This window comes from Callithrix jacchus, chromosome 10 (assembly GCF_049354715.1).
Source record: "Callithrix jacchus isolate 240 chromosome 10, calJac240_pri, whole genome shotgun sequence".
In the NCBI taxonomy this organism is placed as follows: Eukaryota; Metazoa; Chordata; class Mammalia; order Primates; family Cebidae; genus Callithrix; species Callithrix jacchus.
In genome coordinates, this window is record NC_133511.1 from 95,906,057 (window position 1) to 95,930,651 (window position 24,595).

Consider the following 24,595-nt stretch of genomic DNA (forward strand, 5'->3'; position numbering starts at 1 on the left):
GACCATGAGGGATCCAATCAAAGAAACATTTAGCCTGGTAAATCTGAAGGGCCTCACGGTCAGAGGGAGAAAGTCAAATGTGAGAACTCACTAATGAATTTTATTCCTTGGGCATGTTGAACTGAAATCATAAGGGCGTTGCTAGGAAGATATAAATAAATATGAGTAAAGATAATGTCTGTGGCTGGAAAGTATGAAGAACTCTTCTTTTGTGTGTCCACGACCTGGCTCCAAGGACAATCCTGAAAGAGGCGGTTTCACAATTGCTCTCAGCAATATTTGTATTGGAGGAATTGGTCAGAAGAATAACCAGTAGAATATGCACACACACACACACATACATACACATGTGTATATTTTGTATGTGTTTTATTATTATTATTTTACCTATTCTTGTAAATGTAATAAAAAGAAAAAAGAAGTCTGGCTGAGTAGTTTATAGTCACACTTTAAAACCAATAGTGGTTCTCAAACTGAAATTCTAGGATCATTCTCTATCTTTCTCTTTCCTCCAAAACTACAGTTCAGCTATTCCTAGGTAAGAACCACCTTGCTTATATGTACTTTGTAAACTTTTTCCACCCTTTTCTTTCTCTTTCATCTCATTCCTCCTTTATTCTTTCTTTTCTTTTTATTTTGTTTTTGAAACAGGGTCTTGTTCTGTCACCCAGGCTGCAGTGCAATGGCCCCATCACCGCTCACTGCAGTCCTGACTCCCAGACTCAAGCAATCCTCCGCTTCAGCCTCTCAAGCAGCTGGAAGTACAAGCATGTGCCACCACACCCAGCTATTATTATTATTGTTTTTTGCTTTTTGTTTTTGTTGGTAGAGACAGGGTCTTGCTATATTGCCCAGGGTGGTCTCAAACTGCTGGCCTCAAGTCATCTGCCCACCTTGGCCTCCCAAAGTGCCAGGATTACAGGCATGAGCCACCTTGCCCAGCTCTTTCTTCCTTCCTTCTTCCTTCTTTCTGTTCTCCCTCCCTCTTTACTTCTTTCTTCTTCTTTTTTCCCCCAGCTTCAGAACACACTGAAATTTGAAGAGAAAAATTGAAAGCAGAAAAACGTTTTGAGTCACAACCAATTCTTTTCAAATAGTTCGCAAACCTGGTCCTCCTCATTTGGGCAATTACAGCCAAAAGAAGGATCTAGTTTCAAAGTGCAACTGCTCATTTGAAGTGGGATAAGCATAGTTAATTTTTTCAATGAGAAAATGGTGATGAATGGAATAGAATATAAAGATATATTTAAAGCTAGACCAAAAAATTTTTGGTTTTAACTCCAGAAGGTCATCAATTTGGAAATATTATCCAGAGAATTTTTCAAATCACAGAGAAGAGCTTCCAGGAAATCTTAAGTGACTACTAATGAAAAGTATTCCTTAGAGTCCAGTTGAAATTAAAGTCACAATAGTCACATATGTAACTCTATGCCCTGAAACACCCAGCTGCAGGGAATCTATAGGAGCCCACTGGGATCCCAATGTTCACCATTTTCTTTGTAAACCACAGAGCAATAGTAACAAAGGTCTTTATCATTTTTATGAATAAAAATTTATTGTAAATTGCAATCATTTATGTTCTTAAGACTTCATAAGAACATAATATTTTGCAGACTAAAACAAACAAAATGGTCTTTAAAACCATAGTTAATTGTGATCACACGAATATTTTGCTTTGTGGAAATTTATTGCATGAACATGCTTAAAATTTATATACATTTTAGTTTGCACGACATGCGTCAATTAAAAGCTTACTAATTAAAAAGAAACTATACTCAATCTTCTCCTTCCATATGGAATGCTTTTCCCAGATACATTTTTTTAAATAATATGGGAGCACAAAACTGTGAATCTCATTCAAATTCTTATTTTAAAAGTTGTATGCTATATTTAAAAGTTATTTATTTTTTTAAATTTATTTTTAAAATATAATTTCAAAAATAAATTATTTTTATTCCATGTGAGACATGCTAAATTTAATATGTCTACAAGTAACCAGAGAGCGTCTTTGGATCAAGCACCTGCACTGTGTTGGCACATCATTACAACTGGCGTGGCTTTTCTTTCTGGAAACTGTCTTCATATGCAAGCAAAGGGCATAATGAGCACTAGAGCTGCTTGTTGCCTTGTGGAGTTTTATCAATAATGTAGTTAATAAACAGAGGTTTTGTGGGTAACCACTCTGTGTTATAGGTTATCTAAGAACTCATACCTTTCCTTCGACTTCCACCTTAGCATTCAGGAATTAAGAAAACCTCAGGGTAGAAGGGAGATGGTATTGAAATAGAGCATTCTGATTTGTCACCAAAATTACTGATTTTTGAAACCAGTAATTATTTTTATTGTGTTAAACTCTTCATTTTCAAGAAAATAAGAGGGAGAATCTTACAATGACTTCTGAGTCCTCCATCTTAAGAATGTCTCTTAAAGGGCCAATTAAGATATGTACTTCATACTAGTTACTAAAAAAAAGACTAACAAGTCATTTTTTAAAAATTATGTTAACCATTTTCTTTGGCCAACTGCCTGAAAAGCTTCAGATTGCTTCACATTTCCAAACAACACTGACTGGCATTTACTCTTAGTAAGCAGAAGTTGTCACAAACGACAGAAAGTGATTAGCAATCACTTGCTACACGATAGAGATAGTCTTAAAACTCCCATTTACCCCCTACTGAACCAATATCTTAGCTCATTCTAGAGAACATGAATGAGTATTTCTCCAGCAACTAACATAAGTGAAAATCCAGGCCCTAGCTCTGTAGAATGCAACAAATTTGGTCACAAAGGAAAATGAAAGCAAGCACCCTAATACTAACTCAAGACACTTGGAGAAAAACAGCCTGCATCCCATAACATTTTATGATACCAAATGAGATGCAGACAATGTAATTTCACTTATGTGATTCACTTACAGGCGATGCAAATGCAATCTTGCTGATTACATTTAAAACAAAGGACTGAATCTGCTTATTTATAGAGCAGGCCCATAGTCCTGAAAAAATCATGCTACCCCTCACTTGGTGTGGAAGAAAAAGAAAACAATCAGGCTAAAGACCTTTACATCTCCACAGAAAGAAAAATGATGTTAATGTGAACCCTGGGTTGACCCAATATGCTTAACAACGTGGCTTCTTGGTGCCCTCAATAGAAAACAAGGTCAACGGTGTGAGTAATCGTTAGCGGAGGTGTTCAACCCACATGCAAACATGTCCAGTGTTTTGTTTTTTAAATAGACAAAAGAAGTGTTCGGTAAGCATTTTCATCTATGTTTAATTTTTAAACCTTCACATGGGTATGCATATACACACACACACGTACACATGCACACTTATTTCAATATAGACAGCATAGGTGTATAATTTCTATAGTGAAATAAAGACTGTATATTCACCAGTGCAGAGTTGGACTCTGCACAATGCATATTTTATGAACTCTGCCTACTAAGTTGGGGTCTGGAGCATTTCAGAGCCACTATTTTTAATCATCACCAAAAACTAGAGCTTTTATTACATAATTTCCCCATTATGAAGTTCAATAGTTCAGCTGGATGTGAAGTTCAACAGTATCAACTGAATGTGAAGTTGCTGCCAAATGCCATCTCTGAACTTCCCAGAAAAGCAACAGAGCTGGAAGAATTCTAGTATGTCCTGTGATGTCCAGTTTTTAAAGGTCTAACAGGTACTATTGGCTCAACGCCAGCAAATAACCAATGCCCAGCCACCAGCCACTACACCAATATCCTAGGAGTCTGGCTGCAGCCTTACTGATATGACAGCAACCTAGGAAAAGACGATCATTGCCAAAGCCAACACGGGCCCAGCTGCAGTTCAACATAAAGAAGTTTAATGTGATAGCTGATACCTGCCATGCCTCATTTTCCAAAGGGAAAACCGCCTATGGCTAAAAGTGCTCCTTGTGGAACAACCTGTGACCACAAGCTTTCTCAACCCTAATGAAGAAGATGCTCTTCAGTAGCCTACCAAGTAATGCCAACACTAATGATAGATAACAGGCCCAAATTTCTGTGCAATAACACCACTTCCTTTTGGTCAGAGACATCTTTTACAAACAGTAACCTCTGTGAACTTCATAAAAATAGTAGGGCCTTTGAAGTTATTCTTGATCTTTGATACTCAACCATAGTCAGGTCTGAAAACTGCACTCAAATTGAGCTTTGTAACATGTACTGGGTTGAAGCATCCCATTTTTCATCTTCATGTCTCCAAATGAAAAAGACCTAGAAGCATATAGGTTTGCTCATTTCCCCACACAGCAAGCAGTGGGCCAGAAACCATCTAACTTGTTTGAAATGTAAGCCATTATCCAAGCCACAGCATATGGCCACACACTTCTCAACTCCCACAACCAAGCAAAAATGCAATTGCTGTCCAAGTGTGCACAGGCTTTGAATAGGAAATAGCAGTGGTTTCTGGAGCCCATAAGGCCAGAAGACGCTGCCAGACTTGAGAAGAACCGAAGGACAAAAGAGTGCTAGAAACAGGAAGACATATTCTGAAATGAAAGTGGAGTGTGATCCTCCGGGGCAGAAAATAGCTGCTCCTGTTTATTTCAAACTACTTTCCATCACAGGGTGCCTCCTTCGGGAAGCCTACCTTCTTTCATGTTTGGGAGAAGAATCAAACCTGATGCATGTCTACAGGGAAAAACTAAGAAATATTGTTAAGCATTTCAATAGAACTGAGGCAGATGCCCAAAAAGTCTTATTTTAGACATGTTATTGAAGAAATTCTTCCTTGCTTCTTTCACTCAGTTAGCATTTATTGTCTGCCCCAAACCATAAGTTCCTTAGGCACCTATAGATTATTAAGGGTCATAAAAAGTCACCTTCTGTACTGGAAACCAGCAGTCCTGCTTGACCTTGAACACATCACTCAACCTCTCTGGGCTGCCAGTAGGCTGTACCTAAAGTTCTCTACTTCTGTTTCCTTCACAGTGAGTGCAGAACACAAGTATTTTAAGAACCTTGATATTCTATTAACAATAATACACACATGATTATTTTATTAAATTCAGATTTATTTATTTCAGATGCATTTGATTGTCTATCTAAACAGGGAAGACATGTTAGCAGTCTATATTATCCTGACTGCTAAACCCAGTAAAACATTCCTTCATTAATTTGTTCACCAATAATTATTTATGTGCCAGGCATTGTACTATGCATTGGGGATAAAATGAGAAGCAAAACAACCAGGATCTCTGCATCCCATGCTACTTCTGACAAATGCTTATTGATTCATTTACTGTAACATTTTCAATGACACCCAGCTTTCCCCAGACATGCCACTCTCCTTGCTCACTTCCTCCCTCCCTATCCTATAGATCAGCAGTCCCCAACCTTTTTGCACCAGGGACAGGTTTGGTGAAAGACAGTTTTTTCATGGATGAAACCGGTCCACCTCCAATCATTAGGCATTAGATTCTCATAAGGAGTGCACGACCTAGATCCCTTGTGCACACAGTTCACAATAGGGTTTGGGCTCCTGTGAGAATCTAATGCTGCAGCTGATTTGACAGGATGCCGAGTTCAGGCTGTCATGCTGGTGCAGCTCACCTCCTGCTGTGTATCCCAGCACCCAGCAGGCTAGGGACTGGTAAGATCCATGGCCCCAGGGGTTGGGAATCTCTGCTGTAGATAGTTTGCAAGATCCTCATCAAGCCAAAGTCTTTCCCTTATTCAAATATTTTAGAGTGAGTTTCTCATTTCCAAGTAAAAGTATTAAAGGTCTACAGAATACCCAAGGCAGCCTCAATCAGTGCCAAAATATGAGTTCCCAGCAAACCATTCTTAAAGTATTGATGAGTGAGGGACAGGAGATGGCAGGGGCAATTTCAGCAAACTGAAAGGAGGAACACTGGAGCAAGCACAGTAGGCCATTAACTAGTACTTGGGTGAGCATGTTAGTAGTAGGGGTGACTCTAAAGAGGGTGGGGAGATTTTGAGTTCAGAGAGAATTCACTGTGAGGACAAAATGACAGGAGAAATACATATTGAAGACTATTTATTGATTTGTCCAAGATGAATTTGTTACTGAGCCCAGGGACAACGCAGAGGATTCAAGATCAGCCAGCATCAATCCTGCCCATATAGGGCTTCCAGTCTAGAAAGGGCAATATTGCTATGTGTAGCTATCCCCTTATAGGAGCAAATGTAAATTTCAAAATGGAGGTAACTAGTACTGGGAAATTGATGGATTTAAGTCATGTGACACTGTGTAAGGCTGACCTTTTGATCTTTCTCCCACATGCTTCTTTTTTCTGGGAAAAGGCCTTGAGAAACAGCTAGGAAAAGGAAATTGGCAAACCCTTTCTTCTACTCTGGCTAGAGGAAAGCTAACTCTCTCTTGATACTCTGACATAACCTTTTCTCAAGATCTTATGTTTATGTCCCTGAGTCACCTGGGCTGGCAAGGTACACATCTACTAAGCATTTTGTATTTTTAGTGACTTCTTCTAATTGACTCCAAGGTAATCATTCCCTGACTTTGCCTGCCCTCAGCCTTCATGTATATCTACCCACTCAAGCACACATATGCTTATAAATTCAGGCTCTGAGTGTTCTGTACCTAGTCATGCCCAGCTGCACTGGAAGGTCTTCCACCTCTAATAATGATGATAACACCAAAATAAAACACTTCCATAGAACTTACAAAACGCCCAGAAAACTTTGTAGGTACTATACCTAAAACAGTTGATTTAGCCTTTGCAACAGCTCTTTGAGAAAGGTACTAATTGCTTCCCTCATTTATTAAAGAGAACTCAGAGAGATCAAGTAACTCGACTATAGTCAACCAGATAGTAAGAGGCAGACCAATATTCAGACTTTGGCAGTCTGCTTCTGGAAACCATGTTCTTAAACACTGTATTGCTACCCTGTCTCCTCGGGCAATAAAGCCCAGAAATATATTTCCAGATCCTTAGGCATTTATTTCAAAACTATTTATTGAAGCCTTACAGGTTAAACTCAACTACATTTTCTTAATTTACTGAGCATTCACATTTGTTTTAAAAATCTAACCAAGAGACCAAAATGAGCAAGAGAGTACTTGAAACAAATGCACTCAAGTCTATGTGCATGGAATGCATTCATGCCCCCCTAATCTGACTCCATGTGTGAGCAAACAAGATACATAAATCTGAGTAGCGTGGCTATTCATGTAAACAGTTCGGAACCTTAGCATCCCTCTCTGAACTGACTCCAATTCATCAAAAATGTAGGAGCGGGTTATATATGGCACCCTCCATTAACTGAAACACACCAATAAATTTCCAAAATGTAGGACTCAGCACCAAAAAGAAAAAATGGGTAGAGAAATCCCCACATATATTGTGGAACTCCGTGCAGCCTGTGTCTCCCCTGTGCAGTCTTGAATCATGCATAATGCAACACCGCAACTGCTAACAGCAGGCGCGCACCAGATAATTTACACTTGTTTTTATGGACACGAGGAACTGATCTTTGAAGCTGTCCCTAATGAGATTCCGCTTGGCCCTAACAGCATCCTGAGAGATTGTTCCGGTTTTCTACTTGGCATCCGGTGCATATTTATAATGCAGAATACAGGCTCATTTAAATTGCGTATGTGGATTTTGGTGTCTTCCCTATTTTAAAGAAAGATTTTCATATACTAAGGAGCACTGACTCCTCAATTACTAAACCATACTTTACCTAAACAATGTCACTGCCAGCCCTACAGGTACTTATCAAAGAGGCAGGTCCATCAAAGTGCCTTTACCTGCAGGGCAAAAACTTCTCTAGCTCTAACCCTGCACCCAAGTCCAGAGACTCAATTAGGTCTTCAGCCAAAGGGCATCTCTAGAAAGTCTAATTATACAATACCTTCTTTAGTAGACACAGCCACAGAGAAAGTTACAGAGAAACCTGAAGTCAGTTATCTAAATTAAAAACTTCCTGCCCCAAAAGTGCTTGCGATGCAGACTTCTCTTTCTTAGGATCTTCCCTCTTTTAATTTCTGCTCCATCTAAAATTTTCTTAAGCCTGGCACTTTACAGCAGGATCTTTTTCTGATCATTTGGTTTTCAAGGAGTTTATAGTTCAGTCACCCATAATTAGAATTCCGCTGCATACTTACTTTATATTTCCTTTGTTTTACCTTTCAGTCAAGGTTTTTAAGAAAGATATTCAATCAATGTCATACCATATATTTGACTGTGTTATCTGTATTTAACCCAAATCACAGATTTTTGTCAAAAAAGTTGTTCTATAAAAATTTTAAGTTTACTTTGAAAAAAAAAACCATTGTAAAGTCATTAGATATCAGAGTACGAAATAAAAATTGGTTTGTCTTATTCAAAATGCACAATTCCCATGATGACAGATGACCCATTTTCATGGTCTTCATTTCAAGTAAACTCCACATATTAGGAGCAGTTGTCAGTCAGGCTCCAGGTAAGTGGGCTGAAATGTATCTTAATTAATTTCATGCTTCTAACCAATAATTGTTGACTCCAAATAGGATCAATAAATGAGCATTTTACAAATAGTTAAAACAATATACTTTCCAATGCCTCCATTTTTAGAGAACAATATAAAAAACCCAAATCTCTAGGGTCAAATTGACAGTGGAAGCTTTGATATTTTTTCCTATGTTAGAAATGAGAGTTTACTACTGTCAAAGCAAAAGTCAACTGAAGGCAGAGATGACAGCATTAGTGTACGAGTATCAGAAATACTCACTCTGAGCTTCATCCAGCTCCATCCTGAAAAAAACATGGGAGACTTACATAAGTTATCCTTTTTAAAGCCAAGTACACCCTCCTCAAGTCTACATACATATTCTCAAAATGAATGAGTGATTACAAGGCAGTCTTTGCTTCTTGGGGAAGCACATGTTAACCACTTGAATCCTTGTAAACTCAGTTTTCATTCATTCATTCATTCAACAGGTGTTTATAGAGTATCCAGAACATGCCTAGCTTTGTGATAGGTGTTGTGAATACAGACAGCAAAAAACAAATGAAAAGAAAAAGATAAGGTCATTTTCCTCACAGAGCTTATATCCCAGTGGAATATAGACATTTCACAAACAATTCGAGAATATATTTATGATTAAGTGCTACCCAAGGACAGTACCACTCACAGGTTCTGGGACTATGTATAAAGGGACACATAATCCAGAGAGAAGGATAAAGGCTCCCTAAAAATGTGGCAAAGCCAGAGAGATAAAACAGTGTTTAGGGAAGAAGACTTTCAATTTTCTTTTGTGGCTCTAAGTTTACAGCCACGGATCAGCCTGTTGCTCTACAACATCTCTCAGTATCTCTCTACTTGAAAAAATAAAAAATACAGGAAGTGTGCCTAGAAAGCTGGACTTATAATGCATCTTTCCTTCAATATCAGCACTCGATCCAGACGGTTTTGAAGACTTTGGGAAAAATTCGGTGGACAGATCACCAAAGTTGGCACTAACTCTTGCCAAAAGTCTGGCTGGCACCAATGCACAGACTAAATTGGCCATAAAAACCTCACTGTAGTCTTGCTCCTCTCAAAGGAAATCATTTTGCAGTCAACAATGAGGCTTACCCAGAGGCCAGTCTTAGGGGGAGGCCTAGAATTTTGAGCTGAACTCAATTGCTAGGTTTAGGGCAAGAGTTTCATGTTTCAGATGTGCAGTCAAGTAATCTGATCCCACCAGAGTTTTAATGGCTGCTAAAAAATCCAAAGTGTTAAATCCTTTTTCCCAGCCTCCCCCAGAGCAATCAAAAGGTGCTTTTTTCCAGCTCCCAATCTCCTCCCTCCAGTTTCTTATTCTCATACTCAAATAGTTACTAAGTCACTAATTTAATACATTTACTACTCATTTCTTAATCCTAAGGTCTGATTATAATCTGTATTCTAAAGTAGTGGTCAAGCACCTATCCTGCCCCCTTTCAAAAACACTGAGAGAGAAGACATAAAAGGATAGTGAAAGTGGAATATTTAGAGAGGTACTTTACTTCAGGGACGACACTATTATCGTGAATCCCTATAAACCTGAGAACATTTTCGCCCAAGCAAATTCCACAACTCCAGTAAAACACATATCACTGAGAGTTACACTGTCCCAGGCAGCAGGCAGAGAGCTAAGTGTTTATTAAGTCTCTGCCCCTGGCTATCACGTTAACAGAGACTCAGTCCCTCCCTTCCTGTGTCTCCCTTGGAAGACAGCAAAACCCTAAAAACTTCTTGACAACAATAAAACAGACACACCAAACTTAAAGGCACGAAAAAAGTTATAGTGATGATGGACTATATATCACTATTACAGCTGCAGAAGCTCATGTTAATGTTTTAGAAGCAATAATGATACACTGTGTTATTAACAGTAATAGCCACCATACATGGAGCATTTAGATACTGTACTAAGTGCTTTACTGGGCACTAAGCATTTCTTCTATAACCCTCACCATTGCTTTTTGAAGCATATATGATTATGATCCCCACTATAAAGATAAGACACTAGTAGTAGTTCTGGGTATACTTTTTTTTCTTTATAGAACCTCTCAAATGACTTCATTTTTTTTTTAACACTTTAACTGTGCCCAGATTTTTGCTAAGCAACAGTCACTCTATTCCCAAATGCTCCCCTCTAAAATACAAATCTTCATTCTTTCCCTCTCTCTCTCTCCTTCACGTTCTTCTGTTTACCGCTTTATTAAGATATTAAGCTCAACCATAGCTCCTGCAGCCTGTGGTACAGCACCTTGCAAAAACAGTGCTATCTGTTTATAACATAGCAGGACCCTCCCTGCAGAGTGTGAGACCAGGACTAAAATCCACTAATGACTAGAAAGCTCATTTTAATTCTACACTTGACAAAGTAAACACCTCATAAAGACAGGCAGGCAGAAGCTACTTCTCACTCTAGACTGCTTTGTCTTAATAATCTTTAAAATAGAGGAAGTGGCTGAAGGGAACAGGCCCTAGCATTATAAAAACACACACACAATAATGGCATACAGAGATTGGGATAAAAAGCAAAACCCCTTATATAAAGTTAAATTAGTTTTCCCTCCAACGGGGGGTACGTGTCACTAATGATCTGTATTAGACCATTGTTGAATTGCAAAGATTCTTTCAGTGCAAATCCTGGCTACATTAGAGCCCGTCTGAAAAATCAGGACCCTTGATTTCCCTAAAACCAGTTCCCAAAAGGGCTCATTTTTTTTTTTTTGTTCTCTTTTGTCCACAGAAAATGAATCTCCACTTACATGTTGGAGGAAATATTTCAAAACATTCTCTTTTTTCTCAAAGTGCAGAATTTATAGCAACAGATAATTAACAACAAATGACAAACAATCTGAGCGGTAAAGGTCCCAGTTTGGTTGCCAAGATGATGCGATCAAATTCCAAGATAAACAGTGGAGCGTGCCGACAGCCATTAACATTGTGGTGGGGTCGAGATGGAGAGATTCGAAACAGAGGAGCCATCCACCACCACCGAGGGAGATAAGGTGGAGCAAACAGCTCCCACCGGGTTATTATTTCCCTTCCGAATTCTCAGGAGAGTCAGTTGCAAGAGTGGTTGGAACAGGACTCACACTACTGTACCAAACAGGATACCCAAGCCTTTACATGTATTTTACATGAAGGAAGCATTAGACTCTTTGAACTGCATTATGGAAGAATTAATATCCTTTAGGAGTTAACACCTCCTAGTCTGTTTGTTCTTCCCAAAGACTCACCCCTCCCCATTCTTTTCTCTAAGTTTATTGAGTCAAGATAGGTTTCAATGCGACCAGCTGTGCCCAAAATGTAGGGGTGAAGAACAAAGTGAAAACAAGTTAACCTGTAAAAGTCAGAATTTGAGCACAACATATGGTGAGTCTCCTAGATACTAACAGATGGTGAACCTTGGGAAATCACAACTTCAGATATTCTTACATTTCTCGAAAGCCAGTTCAGAGTTCACTATTTGTCAAATGATTTTTTTTTTAAATACTGAAATGCAAGCCTAAAAGTTTCGAATTACCCCAAAATTTTTTTCTTTCTCAGAGATCAACATAGGTCAAAGTATCAAAAATTGCTATCCTAATTTTTCATATGTTAGATTCATTGGTATATTGAGCCAGCATGTGTACCCTAGAAAGCTAAGGTGCAAGTTTGTCTCATCCCCGTGTTGATGAAGTCTAGGGATACTGACCTGCTCCTAGCTAAAGTCAAGCCCAAGACCAGGACATCATAACTGCCAAGAAAGAGTTATGATCTCACAAATACATCTGCTAGATATTCCCTCCTGTTTTCTCCCTCTCTCCTTCATAAATACCCCCATTTCTCCTCTTCTTCCCTGTACAAAATTAATCTTCCCATTATATTACCTGCCTACCTGCCTTGGGCTGTTAGAGATGCCATAACAAAATAGCATAGGCTGGGTACCTTACAAACCACATGCATTTATCTCGCACAATTCTGGAGATTAGAAAGTCCAAGATCAAGGCAGATTCAGTGTCTGCTGATGGCCCAATTCCCAGCTTATAGGCAGGCATCTTTTCACTGTAACCTCATATGAAAGAAGAACAAGGGGTTACTCTGGGGCCTCTTTTATAAGGGCTCCATCCTCATGAAAAAATCACCTCTGAACGGCCTCACCTCCTAGTACCATCACCTTGGGAGTTAGAATTACAAAATATGCATTCTAGAGGGACACAAATACTCAAACCATAGCACCACCCAAGCAGAACCAGTACTTAAAAGTCATATTATTCTTAGATTTAGAATGTATTAAATAAAAGGTGCTAAGAGTAATAGGTATGATTTTTATGATTAAAAAATCGAATACAGTTTGATAGGCTTCGATAGTTATCTTTGAAGTCTCCAGGCAAACCAAAATAAAACAAACTGGAGAAAAATTTTCTGAAACTCAGGACTTAAATGGAGCTAGTAAAATGCTATGTCATAGCAGACGGCTAACTCTTTCAGGAAATTAGGGAAACACGCTGAGATTGCTTAGCTGGTGGCAGATTTCATTTTTTCTTGATTCCAGTTTAAAGTCTTTGTTCAAAACATATTTTAAACTAAGTGTACAAATATGTACAAGGTTTGAAACTTGGTCTTTGGTCCAAATACCTAAAGTCAAATACCACAAGTAAGCCACTTTTCTTAGCCAATCAGTATAAATGCCAAAAAGCCCACAGCAAGACAGGAAAGGATATTTTTCCAATCGAAGAATTATCAAATCTTTGAGCTGGAAGGTTTCAGAGACAGTCTGTACAAAGAAATAAGTGAGTTTCAGTAGAGCCCATGTTTTTATGTAGAGTCCTGCAGTCTTTTAAGTAAGCCACTAGCAACAGAGGAACTTCAGTAATGGTCTAATTCTGACTTAGAATTTTAAAGCTAAGTACTATCAAGTGTGAAAAAGTTATCTGCTTGCTATCTTCCATGATGCTGTTAACTGTTTTTTTCTTTTTGTTTTTTTTTAAACTAGTTTTAACAGGTCTGAGGCTTGATAAAAACCAACACAAAAATGTAAATCAACTAGAGTAGCGTATATTCTTGATTTGTGGTAAAGAAGAAAAAAAAATCTGCAAAAATGCATTTTCTTATTTACATATTTTTTGTCCCTTCTACAGAAACAGAAATTGAATAAAACCAATCTTCAAAGCAAAACAGAACAAAAATATGCAGACCCAAATACTGCAAGAGCCAATAAATCCAAGAGAGTTTCCTTTTTGCAGTTAGTGTTTCCACACAGAAAAAGCCTCTAAGTGTACTTTTTAGATATTTTTTTTAAAAAGCATACTTTTTTGGTAGTCTGAAAAAGTGGTGGTCTGCAAAAGTATGGCAGTTTTGTCTATACTGATATTGAAATAACAGTCTAACCATGCTAGGATATCTACTTAAACATCTAGTTTCCAGTGTGCTATGAAAGTCTAAAAGGGAAAAAGATATGGGAAGGAAAGAGCTAAGGAAATACTGAAAAAGAAGGAAAACAAACAGATGAATAGATCTTCCGAGACTTAGTAAGCTTCTCCTTTTTGGAAACAGTTCAGAATTACCTAGAGTTTGCTATACAGGATGCAGTAAACTCAGCAGCATTAGCTTTGTTTCTACATCTTAAAAATCTCATCTTCTGAAACTTTAAATGCTCAGAATCAAAATCAAGTATGTCACAAACACAAACTACCTATTTCATTACTGCCTAGGAGCAATAGGCTGTACTGTATACCTAGGTGTATAGTAGGTTATACCATCTAGGTTTGTGTAAATATACTCTGTGATGTTTGCACAAAGATGAAATAACTTATTTTTAAAAATAAATAAGAGAAAATAAAAATGCCCAGTGTTTATATATAAAGTGCAAACTAAAAGAGCCATTCAGCATTTCTACAATGAATTTTAGATCGAAAATATTTTGCAAATCATGGCCATGCTAATGTGCAGGACAGTGATGAATCTATAATTAAAATGAGAAAGTGCCTTACCAACAAAGAAGTATAGGTTTAGATTTTTTTTAAAATAGCAAATGCAGCCTGACTCTGTAACAAAATAAGTTTCTACCTTGTTAGTAAGGGCAATTTTCCAGAGTCCCAGACATGTATGCCTTCATCCACTGATAGGACTTTTCTTCTGTGTGAGTGTTAGGGGTCATTTCTCTTCTCTCACCACCATATCCCAATGATGTCTCTATTCTATTCTTTCCCTACAGAATATCACAAATGATGTGGGATTTGTGTTCTAATTTTGCATAGACAAAAATAAAGGTAAGGAATACGAGAAATCCTGGACTGTTCAAATGAGAAGAGATGATGCTAAGGCCATCAAGTCTATTGGCTGGTATGGAACCTGAAATTCAGAGAGGCCCTGTTTGCTAAAGATCACAGAGTTGATTACTGACCACGAGAGGACTAGAATGCAGATTCCCTGAAACACTGTCAAGAAGACTACTTCTGTATACTTTTTTGGCTTCCCCAATTTGATTTGAAAATATAGTCATATGCTGCATAATGACATTTTGGTCAATGACAGACCACATATGTGAAGGTGGTCCCATAAGATTACAATGCAGTTGAAAATTTTCTGTCACCCAATGATACTAGCTGTCATAATGTCATTGTGGTATAGCTTATTACTCATGTGTTTATGGGGATACCCTATCCTTCTTGTACCTTTTCTATGTTTAGACATGTTTAGATGCACAAAGATGAAATTGTCTGGAAGATACATTTCTCAGAATGTATCCCTGTCATTAAGTGACACATGACCATACTTTTTAAAAAATTTCCAATCAGTTACAAGACGATGAAGGAGGCAACACTGTTCTCATCTTCCCACACCTGAGCAAGTTAAGTTATGCTAAACCAATGAACAGCCTTTGGTCTATTCCTTGATTATAATATAAAATAGAAGAATGTTCTACCCAAAGAAGTGAGGACAAAAGAAAATAGAAGATTGGCATCAGAGCAAGACTTTACAGCAAATCTTACAGGCAAAGCATAAGGACTTGGAGACAAATCATGTTTTTTATCATCTTTTAAAATAATTTTTGTCATAAAAGTGTTACTTATTATAGAAATAATTCAAATTTAAAAAAAGAAATAATTTAAATTATAGAAAAGTATAAGAAATTAAAAGTAAAAGGCCATTATCCAACACTCCCAACTGCAAATTCATTTCGAAAGGTATTCCCTAAATAATCACCAGTAATGTTATTTATCCTTCCACACATTTTTATATAGTTATTCAGCCAAAAGACACCTTTTCTATAACACTCTTCTGTAACTTTGCTTTTGTACAAAAGGATATCTAATACAAAACTAAAAGATAATTTACTTCCCACCACATTTTTGAACTGAATAAGAATAAAATCTCAGATCAGACAAACAAAATCTTAGAATACTTTGGCATGAAATTATCACTCAGATACCCTAAAAGCTACAGATCTTTCTTTTTTATTAGTGATACCCAAGCAACACTGGCAGATACTACACAATATAACAACAATACCAGTTGAACTTGTCAGGTTTCATACAACCAAGTAGTTTAGAAAGGAAAATGTTAACAGGCTCATCTGCTAGTAGACTATACCATAAATATTATCATAGGATCTATTTATCAAGTGGTATCTTTTGGGCACTATATGTCATTGGTTATCATCTCATTTAATGCTCACAACCATATTAAAGGGTCATTAAACCTATTTTACAGATGAAAAGACAGGTTCAGCAATTTTTCCATCATCACCCAGCCAGGCCAGTAACTGGCAGGATCAACATTTGTATACAGATCTCAGATTTCAGGCCACATTCTCAATATACGCTACCATGCGTATATTGTCCTCATTCCCTAGCCCAAGCAGTGCCTTTTGCACTCAATCCTGGTTATGTAGAGTTAACTCTTGATGTTTCTGTGTTAACCACATATAGAGGTGGGAAGTCTAAGAAACTGAATGAGGTACAGAGAACCCAGGTCCAGCTCAAGTGGAGGAAGGCCGCTGTGATTCCACAGAGAGCAACCAGTCAGCACTCCGCTCACAAGATTCCATCCCCACTTGGGATTGCCACTCCCATGGAGTAACTGGAGGTGGATGAGCCACTCCTAGGCTGTTTATAATCTTGACAGGCACTAAACCAGGACACTTCTCAACCCTGACAAACCAAAATCCCACCTAGAAAAGATTCCATGACTCTTTGCTGTTCATGGCTCCTTGAGGAAGAAAGGACAAAATTTAGCAATGACTTTATTTACTCATTTATTTACATTCCACTGCTTTTCAGAATGAATTGGCAGTTTAAAATTAAAAACCCAGAATCAATGAAACAATTATTAATTAATTACTAATCAACAGTTGGCACTTATTGAGCATAGATTATATATAAACATTAACATATAATACTGTTTTATCCTTTCACCCTTCACAGCCTTTTGAGATAGGTACTACTTTTATGGTGCAGATTTTACAGATGAAAACAAAAACATAGGAAAGTTAGAACATTTCTCTACACTTGGTTACACAGCTAGTCAGTGGTGCAAGCAAATTTTAAATCCAATAATCTGATTCCACAGGTGATGCTGACCACCAGGCTATCCTGCCTCATAGAACAAGGGTAAAAGAACAAGCACAGAATAAGATTTGAGGGGTATTAATAACAGAAGGCACAGACAAGCAAAGTGGCTAAAACCGAAAACAAAACTTGATTTGAGCTCCCTACTTGTCAATCCTTAAAGAAAAAGATGAGGAATTATCCTCAGTAGGGTATCCTATTGTCCTGATTTTCATGGGGCTGAGGTGTTCCAATAACACAGGGCTTTCAATGCTAAAAGCGAGATGGCTGGATACCCTACTAATAAAGTTTCCTAACATTTGATTAGGCCTCAGATCAAGAAACGCATACAAATTCTTTATGGTGTTTTCAGACCTACATTGGTTTCTTCAGTACCTCCTCCCACCATCATTTAAAATACTAAATAATTTTCTTATCATTCTGCTTGCAAAAGATGAAGGGGTTGTGGAGAAATGAAGCCTGTTAATTGCTGGGTTTCAATCATCACATCTATTAGTACGTTCAAGAGTCTGGGTAAGTGAGGCACACAAATGCTAGGTTAAATTTTGCTCTGCCACCTCCAGCTGTGCTTTAATTTTCTTTCCCAAGGTCATACAGGATTGCTTTCTTTAAAAAAAAAATCTTCCCTATGTAACAAGCAGAGATTCAAGCCAGTCATTCTTAGAGAGCTTGATAGTAATCCTGTGAGAACTCAAAGACGAAAACTAAACCAATGCTTCATAAAGCTGTCTGAAGCATCAGTTCTGAAATCAGCAATGAGCTTCATGAAGATGAGGACTGGGTCTTATTTATCTTTGTTTCCTTCATAGCACTGCTTTGCAAATAAACATTATCTTAACCACAATCTTAATCTTAGCAAGTCAGAGCTAAAAAAAATCCTTAACTATTATTTGGTGCAAATGTTTACAGGTAAGTAAACTGAGACTTGGAAAAGAAAATTTGTTAGTCAAAAAGCTGAGCTGAGATGAACTGAATTAAATGGGAAGTGAGCTCTTCCTAATTAATGTGAAAAAAAACCAACTACCACCACAAGGCTGTAAGAAAGAAATGAGACATCATTAAAGGGTTGGGGATTTTAACTATAATCCAGGTGATCTGCCAGGGGTCTTCAGAGATCTCAAGTATAAGTGAAAAAAGAAAGCAAATAATTTAAAAATCCCATGCAAAATAAATGAGCAACTACACAAGTGGAAGAGACAAAGTATCTTTACCTACGGGAGAGGAGGAAATTTCTGCCATGACATGTTGAAATTTTCAGAAAAACTGAAATTTTAGACTAAATACTGTATAGATTATTTTCCAGTAAACTAAAGTTTCTATTTAGATTAAGGCCAATTTTTTTTTTTCTTAACATAACAGAAATATGACATGATTGCATTCAACCAAGATCTCTGACTACCTGCTATAGGCCAGTCACTGTGTGAGGTCGTCAGACCTACAAAACAATGCCATGTTCGCAAGCAAGAAAGAGTGAAGCCAAGGAAAAGGTGAGCCAGCCTCCTAACAATACGTACCATCATTCAAACATTCAAAATGTCTGACAGAAAAATTCCAGTGAAAATCTCCAAGCATCAATCCAATCTCTCTATTCAATGCATAACCAAATCAATTGATGAATCAGCCAAGTGTTTTCAAGCATCTGTCACCTGCTCAGAAGAATAAGCCCTCCTTTAAGTACAAAATGTAGGTAAGAATAAGAGTTAGAGGGCAGATAGATAGAGAGGAAGGTAAGTAGATAAACAGATAAAGAAAAATAATAATGGAGGTGGTATAAAGTGTAGCCAAGTAACTTGGGCAGGCCCAGTCATTTTAGATTGGAAAGGGACAGGTAGAAAAGGCTTAAGTGGAGGGACCTAAACTGGCTTTGAGGCATTTGATGAGCAGAGTGTAAGTATGTTAGAGCTATGAGAAATAGTGATGACAATGGCACCAAGATGGAAGGGGCTAAAGGGTGCTCAGATGACGGGGAACAAAACTGTGTGGCTGGAGCAGAGGGTTCAGGTGGGAAGCCCTCACTGACAATAAAAGGGAAAAGGCACACTGGAACTAGCCTGCAGCGGAGTCCTCTATTCCAAGATTAGAAGTCTGGTGAAAGCACTACACAGCTGTCTAAGTTGCCCCATTTTCAAACCATTTTTTTTCAAAAGAGGCATAATTTGATCTTCAAATTTGTTATGGCTAAATGTAAGCAGATCAGCTTTAAAGTTACACGATTTTTAAAATATCTCTGTGCATTCACAGTTTGCCAGTGGAATCTTAAGGCCAAGAACAAGTGAGGAGATATCTGCAGACTTGAAGACTAAGCTGAGGTTCCCCAGCAGTCATTTTCCAAGGAATCTGAGCAAAACACACTTTCTTTTGCCTGAATGGAAACAGCACCTACAAAATTTCTTGTAGTTCTTTAATTAAAAAAAAACAAAAAACAAAACAGCAAAACAGAGCTGAAGCTATTCTAAAATACAGCTTACACAAATACTGCAGCATATTTGAAGAAAAACAAATAAATAAAAACAGTAGAATAAAAAGAATACTTTAATTGAACATATATTTATTGTTCACTTAGAAAAATTTTATCCATCTTAAAACTTTTACCTTAAAATCATGTTAGGAATCCTTCATAATCACGAATATATTTTCATTTAAAGAAAGTATGAAGTTCTTAGAAATAATTGAGCACTAACGACTTACAAGAACTGTTTTTCTTTTACCTTTTTTTGTCACTCAAGCATGCAGTTTTAGAATGGCTGCTTTGCAGAGATATCTCATCATAGGTAACTGAGTTGCTCTCCAGAATATACTTGCAAAGCAACATCCTAGTATTTACACTAATATCCAGGCAGTCAAGGCAAAGACCCTTTTGTCTGGTTAGTGTTTCTAAATTTCAAGGGGTTTGTGTGTGTTTAGGGTGTCCTACTATTTTTTTTTAATGCTCACATAAAACAATTACTAAAAAAAGAGCTTGTGACTTGGACATGCCCCGAGTTCAATTCTTCCAGGAGTGGTAAAAACAGTCAACAGAGCCTTAACCTCCTTTCTATCTTGACCATACAATAGTTTTCAAAGAGGTTTAGTCCTACTATGAAAGACTCATGATTGGGAGGGTCTCATAGAGAATGAGCACCAGGCCTTGAATAAACAAGAGAGATGGTGACCTTTTGCTCCTTTCTGCTGAAAGACCAGCACATCCTGTAGCAGAGGACCAGAAAAGAAGTTGATGTGCAACCAGGTGCTGCAAAATCCTTGCCTCTGGGTTTCTGCCACACTTTGTTCCTTAAACAGTCTAAACCTCGACATGACTTAAATAGTATTAGGGAGTGAGAGAAAAGTACAATTCCTGGAACCAACTGTTCCACTGTCCCTTATTCCTTTGTTCCCCACATTGTTGGAGTCCTGAAGCATGCAGCACACGTTTCACCAGCAACAGGGAAGACAATGGATCTAGCAGTAGCTGGACAATTAGTCCCAATTAGGCCTATTTCCCAGCTGAATGTAAAGGGGTAGTGGGGTGAGGTGTGGGAAAAAAAAATCTACAGAAATTTTAAAGAAATATTTCAGAATGAAGGCTAGCAATACAATGTAAAGCAAATTGAACTAGAGGTCAGGAGTCTCAGGCAAATTTGCTGTGTGGTATTGCAAATACACTAATCTCTCTGTTCTTTACTGTTCTTATCCATAAATATGAGCAACCAACCGCCAGCCCTCAGCGGCTCTGAAGATCTGATGTCAAATTGTGGTTGAAAGTGCTCTAAAAACTTGCAATGCTACACAGATGTACAGGATTCCTCCTGAGCTGTGTTTGAAACCACAGATACCCATCTGATTTGTAAATCGTTTACCTTTTATTCTCCCTAGCAGAAGTCAGTAGTCAGTGCTTTTCTTTTTTTCTACTTTCTTGATTGCTAATTCTGTTAAGTTCATGAGCAATACTTACATATGTACATGTGGAGGCTGGAATCTGCTCTGGTTGATGTTGTAGTGTGTGAATGCTTGGGTGGGGTTTGAGCTGTACTCATCCACTGTTACAGTAACTTTGCCTTGAGAAGGAATCCCATGTGCCATCCTTCCTCCCTATAGGCATGAGCAATTCACAACTTTACAGAGCAAAAGATGGAAGCAGGCATGGTGCGTTTCAGCCAACCTCTGAATCCAAGGATCTACTCATCAATACCGCTGTGCATTTCTGAAAGAAAAAAAAATACGTATGTAAAATAAGAACAAAGAGAAATAAGGTGTTCTGAGAGACATTAAATTTGACATCTAGACGTGAAACTAGTTCAGGGAAAATCTGAATATGTGTTGTTGGTTCATGGATACAACTGTTCCCAACTCTCTTCCCTTCGTGCACTTCAAAGCAGATATTACACTCTATACATCATTGCCGGGTGCTAGCAAATCATCTCAATGGACTTCAAACTAAGATTTCCTCTTTAATTATAATTATGGCACTTAACGTGAATTACGGAAGGGGCATATCTACAGTTGCCATGGTTTCTGACTATACATGGTTTGTGCTCAAAGTGAAAAATCTTCCAAACCTTTCCTGCTAATTGGAATGTTTGGTCTTTACAAAGTTGGTGTCGCATAATGATTTGAAACCTCCGTGTTTAAAACAGCCATATAACACAACGACAGATAAGAATTTAAAATGTCGTGCTTATAACAAATACACGTGTATAACTATAATACGCACATAATACCCACACATTACACATATTTTCTCCTTTCACAAGCAGCTCCCAGAATACATAGGTAGGCAATGCTCGGCATTCTTCTCTGGCCCAGAACCTTATGGTAAGGCAAATCCTTCTTGTTAAATGTAGTGTCATTTCTTTAAACACTCCAGTCACTCTGGGAAAAGCCAAACACCTCCAGGTCTGGACCACCACTTCGAATGTATTCATTACCTCCCCTCTTCAAGCCCCAATGAAGCGGTAAAGGAGGGTGGCCATTACATCTGCCACTTCATTCTTGGTGCAACATAATTCTCAGTAGTTGGTTTCATTTTTAAAAAAATTCCATTAGTTCTGATTTTTTCATAAATGTCAATATATTATTTGCTACACTGGGTTGAGAAATAAAGATAGCTATTTTTATGGTGGGTGTGCAAAGGCTGAGGAAAGCAAATTCTCATGTCCAAGTTGTTGAAATGGATCAGTGCGGTAGACAAGAAGCCGTAGTACACTCCTTGAATAACCCTTAGGTAACCCATGCTCTTACTTTAAGTGCTCCAAATCAGAAGAGGTTTGCCGTGTGCACCATTAAGCTCTGAGAATCTTAGCTGCTATTTCAAATAAAAATATTTAGAATAATAAGATTAGATTTAAATTTGGCATGAAACACCTTAAATATCGAGCAAAAGGCAGATGGCCTGCCATAGGCCATTTATTTTATTATTTTACAACCTGGGGCTTGTGTAGTCCTCCATATGCTGGCAGGGCTAAGAAATTCCAGAGTGTTCTCCTCAAATCATTGCCTTCTTCCTATTCGCAAAGCAAGCTAAATCACACCCACCTTGCCTGCTTTCCTAATGTACAAGTGCACTGCCAAGAGATGAATCCCCATGCTCTGGCATTTTGAACAAAGTGTCACTTTGGGTTCGCCTTCCTTTTCCTGACTTCATGGGAGGTATGAGTCTTTTAAGCGCCAGATGATAGACAACCAGGCTGGCAGGATTAACTAAATTAAAATCTTGCCCCGCTCCTCTGATGTAAGATATCTATAAGAACTGCTTACAAATCATAATGTAGCAGTTTTCATACCAAGTTTGCAGCTGTTTCCTTAATTTCCCCCACAATTATATTTTACTGTTATTTTGCATAACAGTAAAACACAACACCTGCTTCAAATTGCAGTCCTGTTCTAAGTACTGTAATTCTCTTTTGAGACACAAAGTACCGAGACACTACTGAAGCGCAAAACTGCATAATTGCGTGGCGCTGAAAAGTAAATACGAATGAAAACATCTTCCTGTTATAGAAATGACTGTCATTAAAAAGAATGTTAGCCATCAAAGCACAGAGGGGGAAAAATACACATTTTCAGACTGTGAGAACTTAGTGTTTGCATAAATTAGAGAGTGGTGTAAAAATTACTTGACAATTCTTATGTTCCTTCTTCCATCAATGTCTATTGTGTGAAATACTGAACATTAAGAAGCAAAGGAAATAAAATTCATGTCTAGACCACTGTGACCTCTGAGTAACCATCTCTGCACCCAGTGCTAGAAACACTTTAAATATTTCTGGAGTAAACACTCTAATTAAACCAAGCAAATGTGGCCTAGAAATAAAATATACATACCTAATATTTAAACATCTATGCAATGACTTGTAGCAGTCAGCATGATACCCACCCAAGTTCTACTATTTGAAGCTAAGAAGAGACAGAGCTTAGCAGCTGATCAATTTGCACTCCTAGATGATCCGCTTGATCCTAAAGTCATCCTTCTCTATCAGTGAACATCTATACCTCTTTGCACCTTTGCCTCAGTAAGACAAATAGAACATCTTTTCATCAGCAAGCACAGGCCCCTGTAACTCTGAAAGGCTAAATGGGTGGCTGGCACCTCATTTGAATTCATCTTTGCCATGTTCCCTTTCAAATGTTTTATCGAAACAGTGCACCTGCAGTGTCTATCTTCTTTAATCTAGGGTCCTTTGAAGGAAATGTCAGACTGAGGCAGAGAGCTTCAAAACTTTCCCAGCACCTTTACAGACAAGTCAAGAAAAGGCTTATGTTTTAAAATGCTATGTTCACTCCCACCCATATCTCCAAATGAACATATCCTAAGAATTTTAAACACAAACACCTGGAAAAGACTTCTTTTTTTTTTTTTTTTTTCTCTCAGGGACAAGGGACAATGGACAAAACCACCTCCTATAACCTGAGAAATTTGGAGACAGCGTGAAACAAGACAGAAAGATACACTGCCTAAAACTATCAAGAAGCTGTATATTTAGGCAGTAAAACTTTCCAAATGATCAGATTTTGGTGCATCTCATCCTCTTCACACTTACTTTAACTTTTCACACAAAATATTTAATGAGAACACTATTCTTTTCACAAATTTTCATTTTATACTTCAACATACTTGCTCCACAAAACAAAGGAACCCACTACGAAATATCAAGAAGTCTAAAGAAAATCTAAAAGGGACTGACACTGCCAAACAGTCATGCTGGTACTAGTTTGATTTTTCTCTTTAAAAAAAAAATCATGTGAGTACATTTTGCATTTCCTAGACAGCAATCACTTCTGTCCTTTAAGCTGTACAACTAGCAATATTCTTTTCCAGGAATCTAGTTGGAAAACATTTTAAAGTAGGCTGGCAATGAAGGGATTGAAAGGTGAGGAATTAAATAACTCTCTCTACCTCCTAGATACCAGAAGTCCGTTTTACCAAACTTTCAAAGCAACAGCTCATGACCTCTCTAACCGTGCACTGACCACCAGCACAGCCTATGAGAAAAGAGCCCGCGGTTTCCTCCTTTCAACAAGGATGCTCATTTTAATCACTTGCCCCAAGATCTTCCGAACGAGCCTGGCGAGACTTTGGAACTTGCCTGCTCCA

At 37.9% G+C, this 24,595-nt stretch overlaps 1 protein-coding gene across 6 annotated transcripts in view; it reads right to left on the reverse strand.

Annotated features, from left to right (window-relative positions):
- MPPED2 (metallophosphoesterase domain containing 2) overlaps positions 1–24,595 on the reverse strand; it is a 174,883-nt gene that overhangs the window by 146,883 nt on the left and 3,405 nt on the right. For 4 of the 6 annotated variants that reach the window (XM_035262295.2, XM_002755136.7, XM_009007863.4 and 1 more), the window contains exon 2: positions 20,957–21,205. In XM_035262295.2, the coding sequence (XP_035118186.1) occupies positions 20,957–21,084 (128 nt within the window). In that variant the 5' untranslated portion in view covers positions 21,085–21,205. Of the gene's footprint in view, positions 1–8,722; positions 8,746–20,956; positions 21,206–24,595 lie in introns of all 6 variants that reach the window. The other 2 variants (XM_078339281.1, XM_078339282.1) reach the window with 1 other exon arrangement.